This window comes from Cicer arietinum, chromosome 3 (assembly GCF_000331145.2).
Source record: "Cicer arietinum cultivar CDC Frontier isolate Library 1 chromosome 3, Cicar.CDCFrontier_v2.0, whole genome shotgun sequence".
In the NCBI taxonomy this organism is placed as follows: Eukaryota; Viridiplantae; Streptophyta; class Magnoliopsida; order Fabales; family Fabaceae; genus Cicer; species Cicer arietinum.
In genome coordinates this window covers 52,389,822-52,415,908 of record NC_021162.2, presented here as the reverse complement: position 1 = coordinate 52,415,908, position 26,087 = coordinate 52,389,822, and the positions used below count along the sequence as shown (strand labels likewise).

The following is a 26,087-nucleotide window of genomic DNA, read 5'->3' as shown; positions in this document are numbered from 1 at the left end:
AGATGCTCTTAGATAAATCAAGTTACTTCAGATTAATTCGATCCGACTAACAATAACATAGAAGTTTCTCAAAATCAAGACATATTATGTTCTATAAAAGGATCTGAAGTCGATGTCTATGGTAACTCATCTAAACCCTTAATCTTAGCCTTTAGATGGTCGAAAAGGGAATCCAGTGATGGTAGACCACGATAGTTCACTTATGTCCGCACCTTGAGCCACACGATGACAATTCAATCGTGATTACGACCACTAGATGGTAATCACCATTCCATAATTAAAATGACACACTTCTCACATCATAGAGCAATATGAGAATCGCATATACCCCTCCCTGATGATCGTATATAACAAAATCATTCTCAAAACCCTAGAGGAATCTAGTGTAACAGAACACCTATAAAACTATAAAAGTACGCTTAAATTTTAACCTAAAAACATCTTATTTTCTGGCACAAACTTACTTGATCGTCGAAGTGTGTATATATACACCGCCTCCATCGAGTAGCTTGGAACGACTGTCACATTTAACTGAAATACCACTTATAATCTCAAAGTCTTGCTAAATAAGTATATTATAATTTAAAAAAATATTTATAAATAATAGACATGTTACAAGTTCATTTTGCTAGATAAAGTCAGTTTCAATCCAAGTAATAAGATTAGGACACATGACATGAGACCATGAAGTACTTGCTTTGTTGTGAAGCAAAAAAGATGACAATAAATTTTTATTTATTTTATTTTTATAAGATTTTGGAGTGAGAACCAACACCACCACCACCTCTGCCTCGGGGTTCTGTTCTTTTGCCATATTGTATTAAATATTTTCTGCAGCATTGAATCGTACAAGCCTTGTTTGACACTAAAACTATAGCTCATACACCCCATGTGTTATTGCATTGTTTTCCTCAAACATTAGTCACTAATATGGCCTGCACTATTTATATATATGTATATTTTTTGTTGATAATCGAGCTGCTTCTTTAATTTGAAATAGTGCTCGCATTGCTTTCTGGCATTTTGCTCTTTGTTTTCAAAGTTTTCATTCAAAGCAGATTCCCCTAGATATAGCTGTTTGATGATTATTAGAATTGCTTCGTAGGCATATGCGTCAACTTAAAAAAAAAATTGTTACATGAATGAAAGCATATTTAATGGTTCAATTTACTATCACAAATTTTATATGTTTTTCATCCTAGGATAATTTGTCTGTGTTATATAAGTTTCTTCACAAATTATATATATATTAGCTTTAGATTGATATTGTTAGTTTTATGGATTTTAGTCTAGTTTGACTATGTTCACAAATTAGTCTACAAAGACCACTATAAAAATAAAATAAAAATTATTGTGACACTTAACTTTTAGTGATATATTTTTGTTTGTCACTATAGTTAATTTTAACTCCAGAGAAAGTATCATTTATTCTAATTTAATATCAATATATAATAATTAAAAAAAAAACTGAAATATTCACATTCAAAAAATCAATTCACCCCTTCACCAAAAATACAGTTCACGCAACAACGCTTTCATCTCAAAAATTGTCAAAGTTGATTTTCGTTCTTCAACTGCAAACTCAACAAACTATTTCACTCCATTTTCATACTCTTTTGACAACTCCTTTATTGCAAACTCAACAAACTCCTTCATTGCAAACTCAAAAAACTCCTTCACTCCATTTTCATACTCTTTTGACAATCGATTGGCAGACATCAATTTCCGGTCCATTTTATATGACATATATAAATACAGTTACACAAATAATAAACTACTGATAACATTATACCAATATATAATACACATATTTAATATTTCCAGTCCAAGTCTGATTTCAAAACAGAACAGATCAACAAATTTCAAAAAAGAATAGATTTTATATGATTTATTATGTAACAATTTATTAGTTTTAGTGATAACAACAAATTAATAAATATCGCACCTGAGACAACGTATCTAATTTTTTTTTAAAGAGGAGCAGTAGATAGGCGCACAGTAGAGGAGAGAAGGGTTCGCAGAGTAGAGGAGATGAGGGTTCGTAAGGTTTGTTTTAAATTTGTTTTTATTTATTTAAAGTAAATGATTTTTATTTAAAGTGAATGATTTTACAGCGCTTATACAATAAGCGCTCTAATAGGTCCTTTAATTATGTGAAAGCGCAAATTTTTTACAGTGCTTGTATAAAAAGCGCTATAATAGTTCATTTAATTATGTGAAAGCGCAAGTCTTTTACAGCGCTTGTCAAAAAAACGCTTCAAAAGCTATGTAACATAAGGTGAGAGCTCTATATTTTACAGCGCTTGTATTTAAAGCGCTCCAAAAGTGCTGTAAAATATTATGTGAGGGCACTTTAGTTTACAACACTTTTTCAAAAGCGCTGTAAAAACCTTATAAACATTATGTGCAAGTGCTATGTGACCCTATATGATCCTACAACAGCGTTTTTTCCACAGCGGTTGTCAAAAAAGCGTCGTTGTATCCTCCGTTATTTTTAAAATATTTATACAACAGTGCTTGTATTTAATAAGCGTTATAAAAGGCGCACTATAAAATGTCATTTTTTGCGTAGTGATCTAAAAAATTGTCAAAGTTGATTTTCGTTCTTCAACTGCAACAACACCTTCATTTTCATTTCAATCTCTGAATTTTTTATTTTTATTTTTTTTCTTCTCAATTTATTTTCCTATTTCATTTCAGAAATTGTCAAAGTTGATTTTCGTTTTTCCGTTGAAGAAGTTTTCCGAATTCTTCATCATTTTTTCGATTTCGTCTTCAATCAACTCCTTCAGTTTCCTCTTCAATCTATTTCATCTTTCGTATAAATTTAGTGTTCATGGTGTATGATAACTCAACAAAATATTGAGATCTTATTAATTTTTATTGGTTAGTATATATATATATTAGGTCCAAAAACATATTAATTATTATTATGCTTTATAGCTGATCGAACTTAGGTAGATTAGATTTCTACAAAAAGAAAAAAAAAATTAGTCATTTACATCTTCAGGACATAATGACAAATTAATTTGAACAATAAATATAATATATTTTTTATATTATTTTTTTACATATTATCTTCATTGAAGAGAATTATGTTTCAAATTTGTTGGACTTTAAATATAAATAAATTTTTCAATCGCAACTTTGTCATAGAGTGGAAGATTAATTTATTCTGCTAGACTGGCTTTTTTTTCTTGTTTATATAACTGGAAAATGTTGAAATATGTTGTTTTGTTCATTGATGATTTACTTTATTCAACCTATATACATGGCTTTACTTTTTTATATGTTCCATATTTTAAAATAATTTGCTTTGAGAAGTAATTATGCTTAACCACTTGGATAAGGTCGTTGTCCCCTTTTTCAGGTTTAGTTAATAAAACTCTTTTTTTATACCTTAAGACATAAATAAATAAAAAGAGTGATGTAATAAATATAAATAAAAAGAGTGATGTAATAAATATAATATATTGATGATGTAATTAAAAAAATTATAAAAAAAAATAAAGTGATATAAAAATCATATATATATATATATATATAGATATATATATATATATATATATATATATATATATCATTATTAATATTAATATTTTCCTTTTTTCATCAATATTTGCAGCCATACGAGTAAAATTGAATGATAGCGCCTAATGCTAAGGGTATCTTAATTTATTTTTGATATGGAATGTACATTTCTTACCCGCTTTCATTTTTTATAGAGAAAAGTAATATTTTATTAATAAGAAAAAGAAAACTATCACAAATATAAAAAAGTAAATAGACTAGTTAACCAAGATTTATATCCTACAACTCAATCATAAAAAGTTTTTTGAACATGGTCAAAAATAAACAAGTCAATTGTTTTAGATTGAAATTCTACACTTTTTATATCTATCTTGATACAAATTATTTTTTCAATTTTAAACTCAAATTGACTATAGTAGTGTTTGATTTGTTCAAATAAACGATAAGTCTGATAGTCTTTTAATGAGAAAAGATGATGCTAATAATGGTGACGATTATTTTTACGTTGATAACATCACACCAAGATAGATTAACAAACAACACGAAAAACAACACAATCTCGTTCGCAAATAACGAAATCATAGATAAATCACCAAAGAAAATTAAATATGTTTAAAAATCACTTATTTAAATAAAAGAGAACAAAATAACTTGGATGAGTGATTTCAAACCAAATAAATAATCTTAAACCATCTTTCAGATGAATGTAGAAGTGGAGGGCTATATTTTTTTTATGGAGTCGTCTACAAAAATCACAATGGCTATGAGTTTATTTAATTTAATATTATAAAATTTACATGTTATTCCAAGTATGAAATTAAATGATAAATAATTAATGTCATTATAGGAAAAAGAATGGAGTTTACGGTACATTCATAAATTGAAGTGTTTTACTATTTTTCTCTCTAAATCAATAAACTCGTGATCATTTTTATGAATCAAAAAATCATTTGATAAGAAAATACATTATTTCATTGTTTATAAATTATACTAATGTTTTACATTTTATTGTAAAAATATTTAATATTCACTTTTATTAGTAATCAAATTTAAAAAAAAAATATTTTGATAAATAATATTTAGCTATTATAATTTTTTAATAATAAAAAATAATTCTTTTTTAAAATTATTTAGCTATTAATTTAAATATCAAATGTAGCAGTACATGTCGAATTAACTCATCTATGATAGAATTTCTCAAAAAAGATATATAGTGTTATAAAAAATAACAACTTTTATTGATTGTCTTAATATGTATTAAAAGCTAAAAAATGATAATTTAAAAATAACACACAGAGTATTGAGAAAGAGATAACTCTATTGGTGAACTACAAGACACTAAATGAATATTAAAAAGAGATCAAGAATTCAATCTGAACTACATTTTTTCCTCTCTACTAACAAATTAACCACTAACATTTACCTCCATTTTTCTTGAAAAATCAACTACCAATACTTTAACTTACAAACCTGTTGATAATTAATAATGGTATTTATTATAGGGAATCCTCTTTTTCTTGGTGGTATATTTTAGGTGGATTTGGATATGTATTTACTTCACTACTCCCTTCACTTTCCCACCTTTTTACCTTAATGATCAATGTTGATGGACTCTAAAACAAGCCGTCATGGCCAAAATCATTAAGAAGCTGCAAGCAATACCTGTAAACACAGTCTACAAGATGAGAATCAACTCTTTATTTTCCTAAAAGCTATATTCTAATTATTATAGGGAATGGTACAATCTTGTGACTATACCCTTTATTCGATTTACCAAAAACAAGATTTCACTTGGAGTCTATTGCTTTGTGTATTAAATATAAGCAAAAGTTGGTCAAATAAAATTAATTATGGATTTAGTTTTAAATTTAAATTAAAGACGTTAATTTTTTTTTGTCTAAATCATGACTCTAGTATCACTTATTGGAGAGTTCGGAGGAATGCAATAGCAACAATGGATTAAACGTCTAGGATCCTTAAAAGATTTTGACATCACGCCTCAATCTAAAACCTTAAGACAGTAGTTATATGGACCACATATCTTAATATCCAACATTTTCTCTATTCATAATTGATGTAGGACTAATCACTCGCACATGAATTCCAACAAGGATCTCCCACACTCCCCCACTAAGCCAACTCTAATACTACTTGTTGGGGTGTCAGTGACACCAACAACGGTCTAAACATTTAGGAACCATAAGAGAACTTGATACTACATCTCAATCCAAAACCTTAAGGCAATGGGTATATGGGTCACCTCTCTTATATATCTAACATTTTCTTCATTTCTAGTCAATGTTAGACTAATTACTCACACTTGAATTCTAATAGTATTCCCTCAAGTGTGAGTCTTGTTAGAGAGTTTGGGAGAGTGAGACAGCAACAACGAGCTAAACGTCGGTATCCTTAAGAGATCTTGACACCACATTTTAACCTAAAATCTTAAAGCAATGAATATATGGATCACATCTCTTATATATCAAACATTTCCTCAATTCTTAGTCGATTTGAGACTATCCACCTAAACTTGAATTCTAACATACTGGAAGAAATATTTTTTTTAACTCATTTAAGGAGTCTACTTAAAAACTAAAAGAGTAATATTATTTCAACATTCAAAAATCTGGCATTGTATTATTATATCATATAAAAATACATATTTTTTCAAAATATAAATATAAATATATATATAATATATATATATATATATATATATATATATATATATATATATATATATCATGTATAACTATTGATGCAAGTGAAAAAGTAATAAAAAAAAAATCAAAATGTATCCCACCAGTGTGTGTATGTATATATGATTTAGAGGTGTTCGTATTCAAATTAATCTAAAAAAAAACGTAAACCGATTTAAAAATGGAAAACTGCACAAAAATAAATAAAATGAGTGTATGGGTGGAAATTAAATCCATATTTGCAGATATTTGTGAATAAAATTTGCAGAACGGTACCTACAAGTAAAATAATTGAATAAACGAATATTTTAATTTTCTGTTAATGAATATATATGAATACAGGTGCATTGGAATTGGTATTACATGCCTTAGCGAAAAGAATGATGATTTAGTTTGAGAAAAAATGAGAGAGAATATGTATGCATCTAATATGTATGCACACTTATGTATGAATCTAAAAATGATGATTTAGTTTGATGAAAGGAATTAACTTTTTCTTGTACTATCTAATATGTATGCACACTTAGGTATCATGCAAGACAAAGTTAATCCCTTTCACCAAGGGTCACAATAAAATCCAAATTCAAAAGAAACTCGTTTATGCCGTTGAAATTGGTTGCTAAGGCTTGTCTAACATTGCATGCAAGTTGTGGGTAGCTAGAGTGCCTAGTTATAGATTGATTTTGAGGTTCTTTATATTACTTTATATTTTACCTAAAACATTTCTCAATGTATTTCCAGTAGAGAGTTTAATTGGTAGCCCCATCCTAGTGTTGTTAGGTTCTATTGTGGTGGAGCAGTTGTTTTTAGTTTTAAAAAAGTCTTTTGTGTGATGAATAAGAATTTGTTACTTTTTATGTTGTTCATTTTATTTTTTAGTTTTAAAAACTAGGACAAATACTCATTCAAACTAAATAGGATTTAATTTTTTGTTTTCAGCCTTAGTGTATTTTGCTTAAAAAGTTGGAAAATTTTTACCTCATACCACAAGTATTCTCCTATCTCACAAATTCTTGAAAATTTCATATTTGTCTCTAATTTTTTTTTATAAAAAAAATCTGTTATCCCACATCAACATTCATCTATTGACAATTTTGATAGTTCAAATCTTTTGAAGTGTATTGAAAAAATTTTAGAAAAATCTTTATAATGAAATTAGTGAAAAACATATTATGTTGTTTATAAAGAAGAGAAAAATTGAAAGTTTATGTTAATTGTAGGGGTAGGGGTATAATTGAGGAGTTATGGTAAATTTTTAAAAAATTGGGTAAAATGTTTGGGCCATTATTGGGCTACAAGACCAAATAAGGGCCCAAGAAGTTGGAGCCTAGCTTTCTGAGGCTGAGAGCAAAGTCACTACTATATGCTATTATGTTCCCATTTGTCTTCTATCTGATGTTGTTTTCTCTTCTATGTTTCAGTGAAACTGTTCTTCTGCCATTATTATGTGTACCTGAAACCAATCAAAACAACATTGTTTCATTTCATCTCTTTGATTGAAACTAATCTAGGTTACATTTAAGGAAAAAAATGTTTGCTTATGGTATTGTTCAAAATTTTAGTTCTGTTGCCCCTTGTTTTCCAAGTTGTTGTCAAAATCGAAACTTGGCTCTTACCCATCATCAATTTCGTTCACCCAATTCCATTTTGAAGTTAAAGAACCCAACTTTCCTCTCAAACACACACTTCAAGGTATCCAGAAGCCTGAAACCTCGCTCCAATTTTGTAGTTTTTGCAGCACAGTCGAATATTTATAAAGGTTAGCATTAAATTTCTATCTTTTTTTAATTAAATTATTTTGGATTTTTGTTTTGTTTTACATTTTGTATTATTTTCCTTATGTTATGCATTTCTCTGGTTAATTAGTTTTAATATAGTGTTTAGAAAAGGCGAAGGGATAATAATTTCAGGTTTTGTTCATGGATTATTATTTAATACCTTGTAGTTGTTTGTTTCTTTGGTAAGTTCTAGTTTTGATGTTAGCGCATGCATGTTTGGAATTACAGTGAGCTTTGAATTTGACTTGACGAAATCACGGTGACATTGTAATTTTGTTCAAGCTCCAAAGGTAGCTTTTGCCAAAATCATGGTAGCTCATTGTGATTCTGACACACTCACTTTCCATCCAAACATGCATAAATCAGTTGGATAAAATTAAAAAAGCTATGACTATTGAAGGTACACTAAAAGCTAAAGAGGAGTTTGGTGTTGAATAGTGAAGGAACTATAGTCATTGGAAAGATGCTCTCTTAGTCACATACTAACAACTTCAACCAATGTGCTATGGCTTCCTTGATAAAAAAAGAAGTTACATATTTTGTTAATTTTTGTTCTAGATTGAACTAGTTAATGGATATGCTTCATCTTTGCCAATTTGTGGTAGTGATAGTGTTGTCAAATAGTAGTTATAGCAGAAATTGAACAAATTGTTATTGCTCCGCAATACGCTATTTAGTATAAAGTATTGTCAAATAGCCCTATTGCGGCGCTATCGTGTAGAGGAATTTCAACTAACCGCTTTTTTCCGCGATCCGTAATTAACAACACTGGTCAGTGATACTCATTTGGATTTTCACAAATGACTGTTTCATTCTACATTAGATTAGAAATTTAGAACTTAGAATGGTCTTCATTTATTTTATTTCTTTGTAGTTAATTTAAAAATAAAGTAACACTTTTTTCCTGAAATGCATTATTTTTTTGGCTGTAAAAGCATATAGATCACCAAAAACCTTTTGAAGTATGTGGTACCTTCACAATCTATGATGCGGTATCTTGCATTAATTATGGTCTTTATGTTTTCGATCACATACATGTTTTGGATCTTTATGTTTTGGCTTCACATTCAGATTTATTGTTGTTAAATGGCGGCCATGGTGCCGCCCTGGCGGAATGGTGTAACAGATTTTTTAACAACCACTTTAGGCAATTTGTGAAATGATTTCTGCCATGTCAGCACCATAGGCCTCAATGGCATGTTTATATCGCGGATTTGTGGCCTTACGCCAGGGTCGGACTTAGAGAATTCTTGTTGTAGGAGCAAAACTTCCGAAAAAAATCAATAGTCACAAAAACAAGATTGAGGCTTGGCAAATTTGGTTATCCCTGCACAACATATATACAGGATGTAGTTTAATGTAATAAAAACAATTGCTTTCATTTTAGTTTTAAAAGTAAAAAGTGTAAATTAAGACTTCTAATATGTAATATTCATAAAGCCCATTGTTTTTAATGATATACATGATAGCAAAAATCTGTCAAGCATGGAACGCTTCAATATATCGAATATATGATACCAAATATGTTGAAATAATGAAATCGTAGTGGAAGCATCTTCCCCCATAACTATCAAAGTGGGTTCGTCCTTGCCTTCTGCTATATTCCACCATCGACAATACTGAATAATTCTAACATTACTGGAGCTAGACGGCATCAAACTCTCTAATCTCAAGAAAGAAGTTTATTTTGGGATGTAAAAAGGCTAGTAACAATTTCTGGCATTGATGTTTCTTTGAGGATGCATTTGCACCATCAATTGCATATGCCAAATCAAATTTCCTAGAGTTTCAAATCTCAATTTAATCCTAAAATTTACATAGTTTTCATGCGTAGATAGCCACCTGGAAGAAATGATCCTTTTATGTCTAGATAATTGCTAGCTTTTGGAAATTCATGGAGGATCAAACATAAGATCAGAAATTATTCTTAAGTTTATTATGCATTCTTGATGAGGCATCCTTATTTATAAGGAAAAACACAATTTGATTAAGAGTTGTTGCACATTGAAATATCTTGTGATTTGTGCCGATTGTATGCCCTTCAGAATTGGGAACACTTAATATTTGAAGAGTTGTTCTGTACTGTATAAATCCTAGCCATTATATTTTTCGTAGTTCCCTTTTCAGCTATTTTGCTTTTTCAGAAAGCCTAACTATCGCTTCTTCAATTCAACTATCTCTATGGTTACGAGATAGTTCTGCAGAATGCATGGAGAGTTGGTAAGGATGGAGTTGAGGCAGGCACAAATCTGGTTCCTGTAAGTTAGAATTACCTTTTCCATCTTTGATAATCATTTGATTTATCTACATGCAGTCTTCAAATTTGTTACAAATACTAGAATACTGTAGATTTTCACATTTTTCTTTTCTTTTGTTGGATGATGCTAGAGTTCTATACCAAGACCAATAGCAAGGATTTCAGTAACTTTTGTGGCTTTGAGTGTTTTCCTTTTTGTATTCAAGTCTCTCATCTCTACAGCTTTCTTTATATTGGTAAGCCATCCATTTTCCTTATCAAATTAAAATTTCAGATTATTGTTTTGAAGTTTTTTATCACTTACTATTCATATGAAATCAATTGTCATGTTTGTGCGTTATGGTAAAGGTACTATTTTTTACTACTACTGCTGCTTCAATATTATATATGTATCCATGGTTATCACTTGTCACACATTCATAGAATCATACGAGTCTCAATTGCATTGTTGTCATATATCGGCCATGGCATATTCTGATGGCGGATATTTGGACAACCGCCATGGTGTTTTATGGAGGCTCAAAATGGCGAATGTTTGGTTTTACACCATGGTCTGCCGTCTACAATCGATAATACTGCTCAACAGTCAACTTCAATACACCATAGCTTTCAAAATGGCGAATCTGTCCCTTCCCTTTTATAGGGTTGAATTTTTTTCTTAAAACTGAATGTTTCCCAATGATTAAGATAGTTCTAAGCTTTAAGCTTCAATCCTATATGTTGTGATTAACACAAGTTGATTGTTCATAGGGCACCATAGGACTTGCATACTTTGCATACCTAGCATTTAATAAAGATGAAGGACCGAGCGGTAATGGAGGAACTACCACTACCACCAGTCCTTTGGATGATGATCCTGTGGAAGAAGCTAAAAAGATAATGGAAAAATACAAGTAATAGCATCTTAGTAAGTAATTTTGAACCACTCAATTTCTACATTATACATATTTTAGATGTAAAGTTGTAATACTGTTAGTTTTAATGAGAAAGGAAAAACTTTGATAGAATGGAATTTTCATCATATATACAGATGTTGTTTTTCATTTATTAACAGAGTCTCAATGCAAATGACATTTTTATTGCACCGATATCACATAAATCTTGCTTGGATTTGCTTTACTTTTTTGGGCCTGATTGGATTGATTTATTTGAACTTATCTATTGACAAAAGCACTTTAGACTGTTTGTATGGAAACAGTTTATGACTTTTCTATAAATTGTTTTCAGCTTATTTACACAAACTCTTCAGGATAGCTTATAAAAACAACTTATAACTTACATGAGAATGAAAGCAGTTTAACTTTATTTTATCTTATAGAAATAATTTATACATAACAATTTATATGATAATCGCTTATATTATAAGTGTTTGATTAAGTTGTTGATAGAAATAAGGCTTTTGAAGTTTTGATAACAAACTATTCTTAACATTAAATACGTTAAGAGGGTTTCAGCTTAAATTTATTAATTGCCAACGCCGTTTTTCCATTGTTATATCAGCTTAATTTTTGTCCTTATGAGAACTTTGGTTTTAGTATTTTTTGGTATAAAAAAAGGTTTAGATGAGTTGATTTCCGAGATGTGGTTTTAGTTTTTTAGTTTCTACTGGAAAGAAACTACACTTTCTTCTTGTGGTACTGAGAAGAAAACTTGCTTATGGTTCCTGTTCATGCCCCTCCTCCTCAATTGTTCACTTACTAGTTTTTGTGTTTACTTTAGTGCATTTTTAGATCTCACTTTTGAATGAGTCAAAATCAATTTTAGAGGTATAAAATTGATATTGACATGTTTTGGTGCTATTGAGTAGAATTGATTTTGTCTACAGTATAGATTCTAACTTGAAGTTAGGATTTATAACTTTTGAGTTAAAATATAATTTTTATACTGAAATTTATTTCATTTTACTTTACGTAAATACATCCAAACATAAATCATTTTATGTTCAATTTATTGTTAACTATTGAACCAAACATACACTAATGTACTTAGAAAAGTTGGTTGTAGTTCCTGATGTGAATGGGAATTATATTCCAGGTTCCACATAATGTCCAAATGGAGCTTGTACAAATTAAATCCTGTTTTGGCAAATGAATTTAATTTATACAGGATTTTGTTGGGTGTTATTATTTTCTTGTTACTTTCTATAAATATTTGTATTTCTCATTTCCATCTTTTATCCAGGAATCTGAAATTAATGGAATTTCAAAATAATATTTGAAATTAAAAATTCTTAATCACATTAGTTTTTTTTTTTTTTTTTTTTTTTTTTTAGTAAATTCAGTTCCTGTGTTTTGTGTTTTGAATGTAATTTGATTGTAAATTTTCATTTTAGTGAGTCATTTATTTTATTTTTTATTTTATTTAGAGACCAAATAGTGACTAAATTAGTTATTCAATCTTCATGAGTACGAAACCTTTTGACTTTTGACTTTTTCCCCATTATCTCTAATTCCTCATACTCTGGTTTAGATATGAGAATTGGGAAGCCTCCATCTCCATTTATATCCACAAATATTTATGTGGATATCCATGTGCATTTAATAACTAGCCACATAGAGGCAAATTCTAAATGGATATTGTCCACAGTATACTAATATTTAAAAATTACCTAAAACTGTAACAATTGACAATATTTTTCGAAATGTTAGTTAACAATTGATTTCATATTTACAATTTAAATATTATAATTTAATTGATGTCAATTCAACGAATTGAATTTAGAAGAAAGAAGACATTAAAGATAGGAGAAACTAAAGTGATTTTGTCAAGAATAATAGGAGAATATTTAAAATTAATATATTTTTAATTCATAGAGTATTATAAAAATATGAAAATAATTTGTCTCCTTCAAAATCCTCCAAATTTGTCTTCCAATACAATTTTTGAGTTCTTCAAATTAGGTGGAAGTTTTATAATAAATAAAAATAAATTTATCAAAATTTTCTCCTCCCAAAACTTTTCATTTCTTCATTATTTTTTTCCTTTCTATTTTTCAAACTTGCAAACAAAATCTAAATAGGTTGATTAGTAATTTATATGCAAGTGGAAGTAGGATCTATCTTAGAGAAAAAGTATATTTAAAAAAAAAATTGGCACACACACATATATATATATATATATATATATATATATATATATATATATATATATGCAACCTGTTTAATTTGTTTTTCCTCTCATCTTTTCTCTTTTTCTTTCTCTTTCAACTTTTTCTAAAAAAAATAGACACACACACATATATATATATATATATATATATATATATATATATATATATATATATATATATGCAACCTGTTTAATTTGTTTTTCCTCTCATCTTTTCTCTTTTTCTTTCTCTTTCAACTTTTTCTTCCACTTTTCCTCAGTTTTTAAGCACTATCTCCTCTTTTTGCCTAAAGTTATCAAAAGGTATAAAACTCAAAGTTAATGGATCTAAATCTAGTTTATCAACAGTTTGTTGGTTTATCATCATAACAAATTTCGCAGTCGTCAAAACTTCTCTAAATTTTAAAAAGATAAAACTTCTCTAGTACTAAATCACTTATGCATTGTGGCGTAAGATTACATTTTACTCTCTCATGTAAAAATTACACAACACATGATTCATTCCCACTCAAATCTCTTTCTAAATTTACTACGTAATAGATTAGATCGAAATCAAGTTCAATGGCATGAAACGACAACTCATCGTATAGAAGGTAGGAAGAGGGTTGGGGTAGAGGGACGGGAGGGGGAGACCCCTTAGGGTTAGGGTTGTAGGCAAGATTCTAAATAGGAGTGTAATGGGTCAATTTGGTTCGATTTTTAGGAGAAAATAAATCAGAACTAATAAAAAATAATTGGTTTGGTTTAGTTTAGTTTTGATAATCTTTTCTCACAAAATTCGAATCAATAAAGCGATGAAAAACGAGTTGGTTTGGTTTGATCGGGTGAATATTTTAACAAATCTAAAATAAGTTTTTATTCAAATACTATAGACTTTTTATATAATTAAAATAAGTATAATCCTTAAGTCATAACTCAACTGACAAATATCGATATTGTTAGATTGAAGGTTATGTAATGGGTTCGAATCCGAGACCTCGCAGTTGTGTGAGTTAATTATAATGGTATTTACTATCTTTTATAAAAACAAAAATAAAAGTATATAAGCTACAATAAAAAAAAGGTAATACAATTATAAAAAACTACATGAATGCAACATATTTTTTTAAAATAAATATACTAATATAGTGTGAAATAAAAGACAATAATAAAATATAATATTTTGTTTCAAGTTTCGAGTAATGGATTTTGAATTTTATAAAATCGATATTCGAAATAATAGATATTAAGTTTGAAAAAAAAAACTGAACCAATTTAATTGGTGTAGGTTGGATATTTGGATTAATCAAATCATTGGTTTGATTCTTACCCACGATAATTCTATAAAAATTTAGAATTAAAAAGTATGTTCACAATTAATTATAAGCAAGATTTTAAGATATTATTATAAAATTAAGAGCGCAATACAATGTTCAAAAGCTATTTTGTGCACAATACAAGACGGAAAGAAAAAATTGCAGCCCACTCATCAAACTTTATTATTCTCTCTTTCTTAAAAAATAAAAAATAAAAATAAAAAACTTAGATTTATAAATTGAGATGGAGGGAGTAGTTAGTATGCAAGTTTTACGCGCTTGTCTCCATTTCTAAACCTTCCTGCTTCTACATGATGATGATGTTTCGTAATGGTTTGAGTTGAAAATGACAAATTTGTGAATTGTGACGGTGGAATTGAAAATGACCAATGATGGTAGTTTAAACATGGCTGAAAATGCTAAAGTAAAAGCTATATTGCATCATAATAGTGTGATGTCAGGCATGCACAAATATTTAAGAATAATTCAATTATATTTTGCGCACATTACATACCTTAATTAATTATCGCATTTCCAACTTTCATGTGTAAATTATACTTAGATGATTTATTCTCTAAGCTCATTAGCGGAGTTCGATAAGGATATAAGGTAGTCACGACTATCTCAATATTCTTAACAATTTTTTTAATAAAAATAACTTAAAAAAATATTAATTTTAAAAATATATTATATTTTTTAACTTAACTTTTAATTTAATTTAAGTATTTTGAGTTTTATTTAGAGATATAAAAATTAAATCAATATTTAATAAATTTATTAAAAAAATCAAAATCAATTAAATTGATTTTTTTTTTTATGTTCAAGTTCAATTTAAATAGACCCAAATAAACTCAATCTCTATTGATTTGAGTATGATTTCACTTTATTTAAAATGGATCACTATTATCTGAATAAAATCATTAGACTATATTATTAGTAATATCTTAAATATGTGTTGTATTTAAATTTTTTTTTATTCATTTACATATTATTTTTCTCATTGTAATTTAAATAGTGTTTATTAAATTGCTATAATAGTATAAAAAATCTAGTATTTGAAAGAAAAAAAATTATATTTTTAAAATAAGCATCTTAATTTTTATTAATATTAACTTAATTGATCATAACCGAATCAGAATGCTATTCATCAGTTTGAGTTTAATTTTCTGAGAAAAATTCTAAAAATTCAACAAAACTAACTATCTTTTTAAATTAGATTTTTGCTCTTCAAACATATGAATCAAATCAATATGTTATACTCGTAACTCTATTTCTCATAGACATATACAATTTTTCAATCCAATTCGGCATTTTTTTGCAGTTGTGTTTGCAATTTTTTTTGCATATTTACATCACAAATTTACAACCTAAAATTATAATGTATAATAAAATATTATATTTAATTTATTAATTAAAATTTTAAAAATTCCACGATTCAAAAATATTTATTCAAGTTCCGCGGTTGTCTAGGTTAGTTGTTTTTCCACAAGTATGTTAGGTCTTTTTGTGACATCATATATGTCAACAACCACATGTAAGATTCACTAATCTACTATCATCCATTGCATAAGAAAAAGATAAAAAAGGTAGCGGGGATCAAAAGAAACTAGATTTGGAAAAAGGAAAATAATTTTATTATAGCTTCTAAAAAATCGTATACTTTTCATAATTACAAAATGAGCATAGTTGTACTTGTACCATGAACCATCTCGGTAGAAGCTGTCACTAAATTTTAATCAATGAAAAATTACATTTCTAAAATAGGAATGGAAGATGTATCAATTGGCTTCAATAGGAAAGCATGGCGGTGCACAAAGAAAAATGTGGTTTATGTTGTTCAGAACTTCATGGTTTTAACTTTTAACTTACCTCTTCTTAGAAAACAAAGGTTGGAATTTAATGTCGAATTATAATAATATCGGTCTCTCATTTATAAGATACGTAAACTATATATTTTTTTCAAGGGAATTTTATGGATGCAACATTGCATCATACTTCTCACGATTACGATTCTTAGTTTAACTTATTGATTAAAAAAAATTAATAATAATAATAATTAAAAGAATTATTTACATCAAGAGTTTTTTGTTTTCTTTTTAATAAACTTATAGTTTAAACAAAAAACTGTAACACTGAAATAAAAAGTTAAAGATTAACATATGATAAGCAAAACTTAAAAAGAAAATAATAAATGAACTATCTCTATAATCAATAATAGATTTTTGATGTCTAAGATGTATCAATTCACTGATAAAAATTTACCATCATAATCTTAAATGTTAAATTTCAATTATCTTCAATAAATTTTAAATCTCTTCAAAAATAGCTGTAAAATAAATATTAATGTTTACTTTATTTAATAAAAGTTTGGACCTTTCCAATATTTTTCTTTAAAAAAATAATAGTCTTCACATGTTGTACAGCATTAAAAAAAGTATGTTTCCACCGTGGCGAACAAATGTTATTGCTGTCTGTATTGTGTTGAATTCTTCAAATATGAATTACTGATAATTCTCAATATCAGATGGAGAGATTTGAAAGCTTCACCTTCACTGTTCTTTAACATGCTTATAAAGATCACAACATTATCATTTGTTGTTCCGTAAAGTATTTGCAGAAACAATCTTAATTTATAATGTTGATTTTTGACTCAGAATTTATAATGTTGATATTACAAAATAAATAAGACATTGGAATGGATAATCGAAATAATTCGGAATTTGTTCTCGAAAATTAATGTAATTCTAAATATTTTGTAATTTAAAAAGAAAATTAATCACATTAGTTTATTTATCTCTCAAAATAATTATTATGGTCGAAAATTTTGTTGTTATTTTAGGTGACTAACGTGATTTTGTCCTGATGAATTTTAAATAAAAAATGATTATTTAATATACCTAAAAATAAGAAAGTCTATCATTTAATATACCTAAAAATAAGAAAGTCTAAGATATACAAGATTTAAAATTTAATTTATATTAAAAATGTTATGTCTAAGTCTGACTAATTTATTATTAGAGATAGGTCTAATTTTTAAGTTTGATTTGAGATTTTTTAAAGTCTGACAAAATTTAAAAATTTATTTAAAATTATATTTAATTATGTCGATGAACTTATCTTCTATTTTATTATTTAAGATGGTTTTTTAGACAATTTAATTATATATAACATTTCAATTTTATTTTTTAAGTATATTTAAATATATTAAAAAGTAATATAATTAAATGACATAAAAATATAACAAATTTATGATTTAAAATAAAATACAAAATTTAATATAATAATAATAATAATAAATTTATTTTTATCTAAAAGACTTTTTTAGTGAGATGTAATTTGATTTTATAAAAAATTTGGCCTACGTTGTATAAAAGGAGTATGACATATGTCTAGCTTAAGCTAGACTATATAGGTTTCTAATCGGGCATATTGTCACTCTATCTCTTAAGTAAAAATGTTAATTTTTCCATAGTAAAAACCATACTGATGTTGATAATTCGTTATGTTCTTACTTTATGTTTTCTTAGAACGCTAAAAAAGCAATTAACTGATTAGTTAGTCAAACCTTAGGCTCAAACAATAATAGAAAACAACAAGTAGTTAAGTAAAAGGAAGCGAAATTAAGGACTATTAACGAAAGCGAATAAGCGTGAAACTAAACAGTAAATTAGTAATAAACATTTGTTTAAGTGATTATCAATTAAAATAAGTGCGTATGTTATTGCTGATTATTATTTAATGAAACATGAACCACTCAATTTTATTTATGTTCACATGCTTTCACTTTAGGAGCTTAAAGGAGCCCATAGACGCTTATAAAGATATTCCTACTACTCATGTTCTTCTTAGCCTTTCTAAAAAGTATATTGATATGAATCATGAAAAAGGAGAAGAAGATAATGAGTTGCTACATTTATCAATCAATATTTATACTATTTTTATTTAAATTGCAACTATATATACAAAGGATTTAACTCTATTTAAATAAATAAAAAAAGGATTTATTTCAATGATTATGCGGGTTTGTAATGGACTATGCATGTTTCGTTTTATTTCGTGGTTAATGGTGTCGTACCATTCTGACTGTAAATATATCAATAGACCACTCTTCTTTATAAAGAAAAAATCAATCTTTGTTGAAAAATAATGGGATTGATAGAAACTATATCCTTAAAAAAGTCTATAAACTATAGAATCCTCACGGTGAAAATGTTGCTAATATATACTTAGATAAATGGAACTATGGATCATAGACTCAAAATACATAATGTAATACTAGGATAATATTATACTTTTAAAAGAAATTAGTCTTGACTATACTTTTGTTCTGTTTTTTTTATGTTGTCTGTTTTTAAGTTTCATCTTTTATTTATTTATTTTCCAATTTTGTCCGTTGTTATTTTTTAAGTGAGAGTCACGTTCGAATTTTATCATTTTATATATATATTAGAAAAGAAAAAAAAATAAGTAAAAGAGAAAATATCTTTATTAAACATTGGATGATAGTAGATTAGTAGTAATGCATATAATAACAATCCAAAGATACAATTAAAAATAATAATATTATATTAAAATTAAAATTTGATCATTTAAAAAAATTGATTGTCTTTTTGAAACAAATTCTTAAATATGACAATTATTGTTGACAGATTGAGTACAATGTTACACTTATTTTGAGATTAATTTCTTTTTTTCTTTATCATCCACTCATTCAATTTATTCATATCATTTATCTCTTGTTGTTTTATGTTTGAAGCATTATAAATTATGGACAATATACAAGTGAGAAGATTTATATAATCAATGTTTTGAGATGTTTGATAAAGATATAACGTACAATTAACTTTTCTATTTATTCTCAATCCAATGTAAGAATCTCTCAAACGCGTATGAGAGCCAAATTTTCTTACAATAGTGGTTATACGAATGTCCTGTTGATGTGTCACTAACTAGTAACCATGGTGCAAATACATGTGAATGGAAAATGTTCTACTTGATGATAACATACTCAGATGAATGGATAAATACACACTTGAGAGAAATATTATTGAGATATTATGCGCGAGTAAAAGTCTCATATTTAATAAATAAATAAAAATAATAATAAATCACATAATAGTGATAAAAACACATAATACTAAATGCATTAAAATTTTAAATAAAGATTAAATATTAACACATATATTTGTTTTTAGCTCAATGTAATAGTCCCATACACCCCTCATGACTCAATCAATTCGAGAAACCCACTTATCACAATTGGACTCACACCATGCCTCAAGTTGCACAAATACACACCCATTTAAGCCATTTCCCAACTCATAAAATTACTCAATAACTTGATCAAGTTCAATCAGAAACCATGGTTGACACGTGTATGGTGATAGAAACATAGATTTTTTTTTTACTAAGAAACATAGATCTTAGAGAACCCTATGTTATTGTTGGTCCACTATATATTTACCTTGAAATGATAATGAAGGGTGTAGTAGCGGTCTGCATAGAAAACCTTACCTTCAATTCTCAAAGATTGCAAAGTGCAATATTAAACTTGTAGGCCATTTTACAAAAGTAAGCGTGCAGAGACAAAATAAATAAATAATAACATAAGACTTGTAAAAGCAAAAGAGGCAAATCATTGAATATCCCAACTGTCCAAAACATCATTTTTAATAGCTTAAAAATTGTCCTTTGTCAAAAATAAAATAGCTTAAAAAATTCTCGAGAGATTCGTTAGCCATTAATTTTTTTTTTCATCATTGGATTTCTTTTTGACTCAATGAATATTAAACAATTAAATTAATATTTAGGAATATAGTTTAATCAAATTTAAACACGCATTTGGTCGAACAATTCCCTTTAAGGAATTCTTATATTTTTATGGTACATACTTGAATCTCTTAGTTATTTAGTGGATAATTTGATCATATGAAAAACATATGTTGTTGTTATTTGTCAGAAAAAAAAAAAAATATGTTGCTTTACTAAGTGCATGTTTAATTGGGTGTTAAATTATAGAGGAATACATATATTTGATATTTTTTTAAAATTGAAAGAATAGTATAATAGATAATTAATAACCAATTACTCTTTTAATTGTTTTTATAATTTTATAATTTTATAATTTTATAATTTGTTTAATTTAGAAATGAAAAATAAGTCTTCATCTCATTTTTTTTTATAAAAACTCTCGAACATTAATGTTTAGTTAAGTCTTACATTCTCTTTATATAGTTTTACGGTAGACCATCTTTATTAGTAGTCATTGGTGGACAAATACTTAAAAGTTATTATAAAAGTCAATAATAATCGATAATATTCTTTAAAACTAATAATTTGTGATTCTCTTCATCTTTATGAATGTTGACTTGATTGATATTAATTTAATGAGAAATTTCTATTTATTTTTCCATATTTTTATCAAGTCAATAATATCATTTAAGTGATTATATCAATAATGAAAATAAAAATGATCATTAACATCTAGTTTTATGAGACAACGTATATGATCGTTGGAGTTTTAAATATTTTTGAAGTATTAGTCCATAATGGATGTAGTCCATATTAAAATTTGTCTTAATATAGATAAATTAACCATAAATAAAAACTTCTATTTAGAATCACTATTACCACTTGTAACTTCAAAATCGGTCCAAAGAACAACTTTATCTTCTTGAGTATTGTTATTCTTCAAATTATCATTCACTTTTAGAATTATTTGAGTAAGTTTTGACTTCCTATTATATTTGTGATCCTTTAAAAGATAGATGTGTGAATGAAATAGAGTAAAAATATTCACATGCTAAGCAAAATATTTATAAACTACAAATACTGAACATTAATACTTCAAGAATATTATAAAACAACATATAAAATAGGAAAAAAGAAATTGCTAGAATAATATATATTGTGGGACAAATAGAAAATACAAAAGAAAATAGTTAATTTATTATTATTATTATTAAAATAGTAAAATGATGTATAGTTTTGTGTGTGTTGAAATAATAAAAGTTTGTGTTCGTGACCAAATAAGTGTTGCTCCAAGTGAAAGAGTAACATTGGTTTGAGGGAAAAAAAAACAAGAAAATCAAAACATTATTGAATGAAATATGTGCATATGATTTGTTGCAAACTTGCAATAGAGTACTAGTATTAGTAATAATGGAATCATGACCGTTGAATTATGAGTGTGGAAGACACTTGAGAAACCTTGTTCCTTCTTATACTCATAGTCAACACTGTGTCAGCTTTCCCACAAAAGAGAACAGAACACCCTCTTTCTTTCTTTGAACTTCTCAATTCCTTCAAACAACACTTACTTTACTTTCCCTTCTCTCTCTCTCTCTCTACTACTACTTCATGGCTTCTCTCAAAAACCTTTTCTCTCTCTACATTCCCATGTTCATCTTCTTCTTCTTCTTCTTCTTCATCAAAGCCTCTACAAAATCTTTATCTCCTTCTACTTCCTCTGATGTTGAACTTCTCTTGATAAAAATCAAACCTTTACTTCAAGGCAACACTGAAAACCTTGTTTTATCATCATGGAACACTTCAACACCACTTTGTCAATGGAGAGGACTCAAATGGGTATTCACAAATGGTTCATCTCTTTCATGCAATGATTTGTCTTCACCACAATGGACCAATCTTTCACTTTTCAAAGACCCTTTTTTGCACTTGTTCTCTCTCCAGCTCCCTTCAGCAAATCTCTCTGGTTCTCTCCCTAGAGAGATTGGTCAGTTTCCTATGCTTCAAAGTCTTTACCTTAACATCAATTCATTGAGTGGAACCATTCCTCTTGAACTTGGCTATGCTTCTTCTCTTTTAGACATTGATTTGAGTCACAATGTTTTGACTGGTGATATTCCACCTTCTATTTGGAACTTGTGTGACAAACTTGTTTCTCTTAAGATTCATGGTAATTCATTATCAGGGTCTGTTTCAGAACCTGCATTGCCTAACTCATCTTGTAAATTTTTGCAGTTTCTTGATTTGGGTAGCAACAAATTTTCTGGTGATTTCCCTATTTTTGTTACAAATTTTGGTGGGTTAAAAGAGCTTGATTTAGGTGAGAACATGTTCACTGGTACAATTCCACAGGGTTTAACTGTTCTTAGGCTAGAAAAATTGAATCTTTCTCACAATAACTTTAGTGGGGTTTTGCCTTTGTTTGATGGATCAAAATTTGGTGTTGATGCTTTTGAAGGTAATAGTCCTGATTTGTGTGGTTCACCTTTGCCAAGTTGTGTTAAGAATTCTTCATCATTGAGTTCTGGTGCTGTTGCTGGTATTGTTATTAGTCTTATGACAGGTGCTGTTGTTTTGGCTTCATTGTTGATTGGTTATATGCAAAACAAGAAGAAAAAAGGAAGTGGTGAGAGTGAAGATGAGTTGAATGATGAATTAGAAGAAGATGAAGAAAACGGTGGCGGCGGTGGTGGTGGTGAAGGGAAGCTTATGTTATTCCCTGGTGGTGAGAATTTGACATTAGATGATGTGTTGAATGCGACCGGACAAGTTATGGAGAAGACATGTTATGGAACAGCTTATAAGGCAAAACTTGCTGATGGTGGAACAATTGCTTTGAGGTTGTTGAGGGAAGGTACTTGCAAGGATAGGAATTCGTGTTTGTCGGTTATAAAGCAGTTGGGGAAAATTAGACATGAGAATTTGATTCCTTTGAGAGCTTTTTATCAAGGGAAAAGAGGGGAGAAGTTGCTTATTTATGACTATTTGCCTCTCAGAACTCTTCATGATCTTTTGCATGGTTTGTTCAATATTTTAACCCTCTCTTAATGCTTTTTTCATTTTATTGGTTTTTATCTTTCACTCACATGATTACAGATACGGCATTTTATATTACTTTCAAATCATTTATAACCGTTGTCATAATTTGATTAATTCCATATTGAAATTCATTTTGTAGTTTGTTAGTGTGATTTGATTAATATTTCTTCAAACTGAAAACTGCAGTAACCCTTTGAATGAAAACTTGAATAAAATTGCTGATAACTATTTTGCTTAAGGAAATAAGAAACAACACTTGCAGTGCAAATACCTAAACAACCATGGTTTATGATGTCTTTGCAACCGCGTGTCGGACGCATCATTTTGATGGTGGTATCATTCTCATATGAATATATATGTGAAGGCTATAAGTGGTGTCACCATTATGATATGCCACAACTGGAAGTTATCCTGCTGTGATGTGTTTAACTTTCTTGGAGATCAAACAAGGTTGAGATGATAATGAAAATTTGAATGAGTGAACTTGAACATGGTTATCAAAATGTTACGGTACATGCGAGTTCTTGATTCAATACAAAACTGAACTAAACTGAAAAAAATCTTTAGTGTGTATTTATTTGGGTATGAATGTCATCTTGAATCCTGATTCATTATGATGAATCCCAATTCACTCCAATGAATCCCGATTTACTAGGATGAATTACTACCTAAACTTATTGTAGATGGCCACCTTTTTGTCAACTTTCTATAACTAACCACTTTTCTTTTGCCGTTTGATTTATGACTTGAATCTTAAATTATTTTGAGATTCATATATGTTGTTTTTACTTAAAATTGCCATATTTTTATTGGTAATATATTGCACGATTTATAATCAGAATCAATTCACAATTCAAAAATTTGGACTTCTGATTCATGGTTTGAATCTCGATGTGGCACCCATGAACTTGAGTATCTGTTTGGTTTTAGTGATTTGAACATTAACATTGTTGCTTGCAATTGATCATTATGTTGTGATTTTGATTTTCTACAGAAATTAAAGCAGGAAAACCAGTGTTGAATTGGGCTAGGAGACACAAGATTGCATTAGGTATAGCAAGAGGACTAGCATATCTTCACACAGGACTCGACGTTCCCATCACTCATGCAAACGTAAGATCCAAGAACGTACTTGTCGATGACTTCTTCGTAGCCAGGCTCACCGATTTCGGCCTCGACAAACTAATGATCCCATCCATAGCCGACGAAATGGTGGCAGTTGCCAAGATCGACGGCTACAAGGCACCAGAGCTTCAAAGAATGAAGAAATGCAACTCTCGGACCGACGTTTATGCGTTCGGTATACTACTTTTGGAAATCTTGATCGGCAAGAAACCTGGCAAGAATGGAAGAAGCGGTGAGTACGTGGATTTACCATCGATAGTGAAAGTCGCGGTTTTGGAGGAGACGACGATGGAAGTGTTTGATGTGGAATTGTTGAAAGGGATAAGAAGTCCAATGGAAGATGGGTTAGTTCAAGCATTGAAGCTAGCAATGGGATGTTGTGCACCTGTTGCATCAGTTAGACCAAGTATGGATGAAGTTGTGAGACAATTGGAGGAGAATAGACCAAGGAATAGGTCTGCTTTATATAGTCCTACTGAGACAAGAAGTGGAAGTATTACTCCATTTTGAGATATGAATTTTCAACTTGTTGTTTAATCAAAAACTATTTGGATTTTACTGTGTTTCCTTTTTTTTTATTATATTAATGTGGGGGTAAATGCATTATGATCTACTGTATGTTGTAATTTTCTTTGTTTCTTTCTTTTTACCCTATAACTCTTTGCATTTAGGTAGTCCCTATTCTTATTGAAATCAAATATAATCACTTATACAATTATGAAATTTCAACCTGGATTGTGCTTAACGGTTGCCTTTGTAAAAATGTGAAAGTGGTACTCACAAAATCATGATTATTGGCATACTATCATTGGATGTTGAGTAAATTATACACATAACCTAGAAAAAACCTTTAAAGTATAAGATAATATCAAAGTTTATGTGTTTTGTGTGAGAGTCATTGGTGTTACAGAAAACTTTTAAGGTTTTATCTACCATGAGTGCTGCGAGCAACAAGTCCACTCCAACATCGAGCCTAGCCTAATGTTCTAGAACTATAATTGAATACCAAAAACTTTACGATATTAGATTTAGATATATGAGTCATCTATTTTATATAATTAATATTTTCTCCATTTCTAATCGATGTATATGAGTCACCTATTTTATATAATTAATATTTTCTCTATTTCTAATCGATGTGATACTAACCATTTACATTTGAATTTCAACATCATTAGTAGAGATTGAACTTATATTTTTGTAGAATTATTAAAATCAATATTTGTTAGGAGTTTCAGAATATAAGAGTAATAACGGGTTAAATATAATGATATAGTGGTTAACTCCATTTAATTTTGACTCCATTTAATTTTCTTGATACAGTAAACAAATAGTGGTAGATTGCATTTAATGTTTTTGACGCAGTCAAAAACATAATTACAATTCATAAAGTATCTATACTTTCCATTTAATTTTGTATAAGAAATTATTATATTGAAGAATATTTTGACAGTAATAGTATTAAATAAAGTAAAAATTTAATTATACTTTTAATCTCTTTAATTTT

The 26,087-nt window shown here is 28.3% G+C and overlaps 2 protein-coding genes across 2 annotated transcripts; both read left to right on the top strand.

Moving 5' to 3' along the window:
* Positions 1–7,591: 7,591 nt before the first annotated feature.
* On the top strand, positions 7,592–11,353 carry LOC101498161 (uncharacterized). The gene is made up of 4 exons (XM_004515557.4): positions 7,592–7,989; positions 10,205–10,266; positions 10,397–10,501; positions 11,016–11,353. Exons 1-4 carry the CDS (start codon positions 7,761–7,763, stop codon positions 11,160–11,162), a joined length of 543 nt encoding a protein of 180 aa, XP_004515614.1. The 5' UTR covers positions 7,592–7,760; the 3' UTR covers positions 11,163–11,353.
* A 10,530-nt stretch (positions 11,354–21,883) lies between these two features.
* Positions 21,884–25,193, top strand: LOC101497846 (putative kinase-like protein TMKL1). The gene is made up of 2 exons (XM_004515556.4): positions 21,884–23,435; positions 24,450–25,193. The coding sequence occupies exons 1-2, from the start codon at positions 22,028–22,030 to the stop codon at positions 25,088–25,090; spliced, it is 2,049 nt and encodes a 682-aa protein (XP_004515613.1). The 5' UTR covers positions 21,884–22,027; the 3' UTR covers positions 25,091–25,193.
* The last annotated feature ends 894 nt before the right edge of the window (positions 25,194–26,087 follow it).

Excerpts from the sequence above, each read along its gene's own strand:
- LOC101498161 (XM_004515557.4), top strand. The coding sequence starts at position 7,761 with ATGTTTGCTTATGGTATTGTTCAAAATTTTAGTTCTGTTGCCCCTTGT. Across the intron at positions 10,267-10,396 it reads CAGGCACAAATCTGGTTCCT|AGTTCTATACCAAGACCAAT; the intron begins GTAAGTTAGAAT and ends GGATGATGCTAG. Across the intron at positions 10,502-11,015 it reads CTACAGCTTTCTTTATATTG|GGCACCATAGGACTTGCATA; the intron begins GTAAGCCATCCA and ends GATTGTTCATAG.
- LOC101497846 (XM_004515556.4), top strand. The coding sequence starts at position 22,028 with ATGGCTTCTCTCAAAAACCTTTTCTCTCTCTACATTCCCATGTTCATC. Across the intron at positions 23,436-24,449 it reads TCTTCATGATCTTTTGCATG|AAATTAAAGCAGGAAAACCA; the intron begins GTTTGTTCAATA and ends GATTTTCTACAG.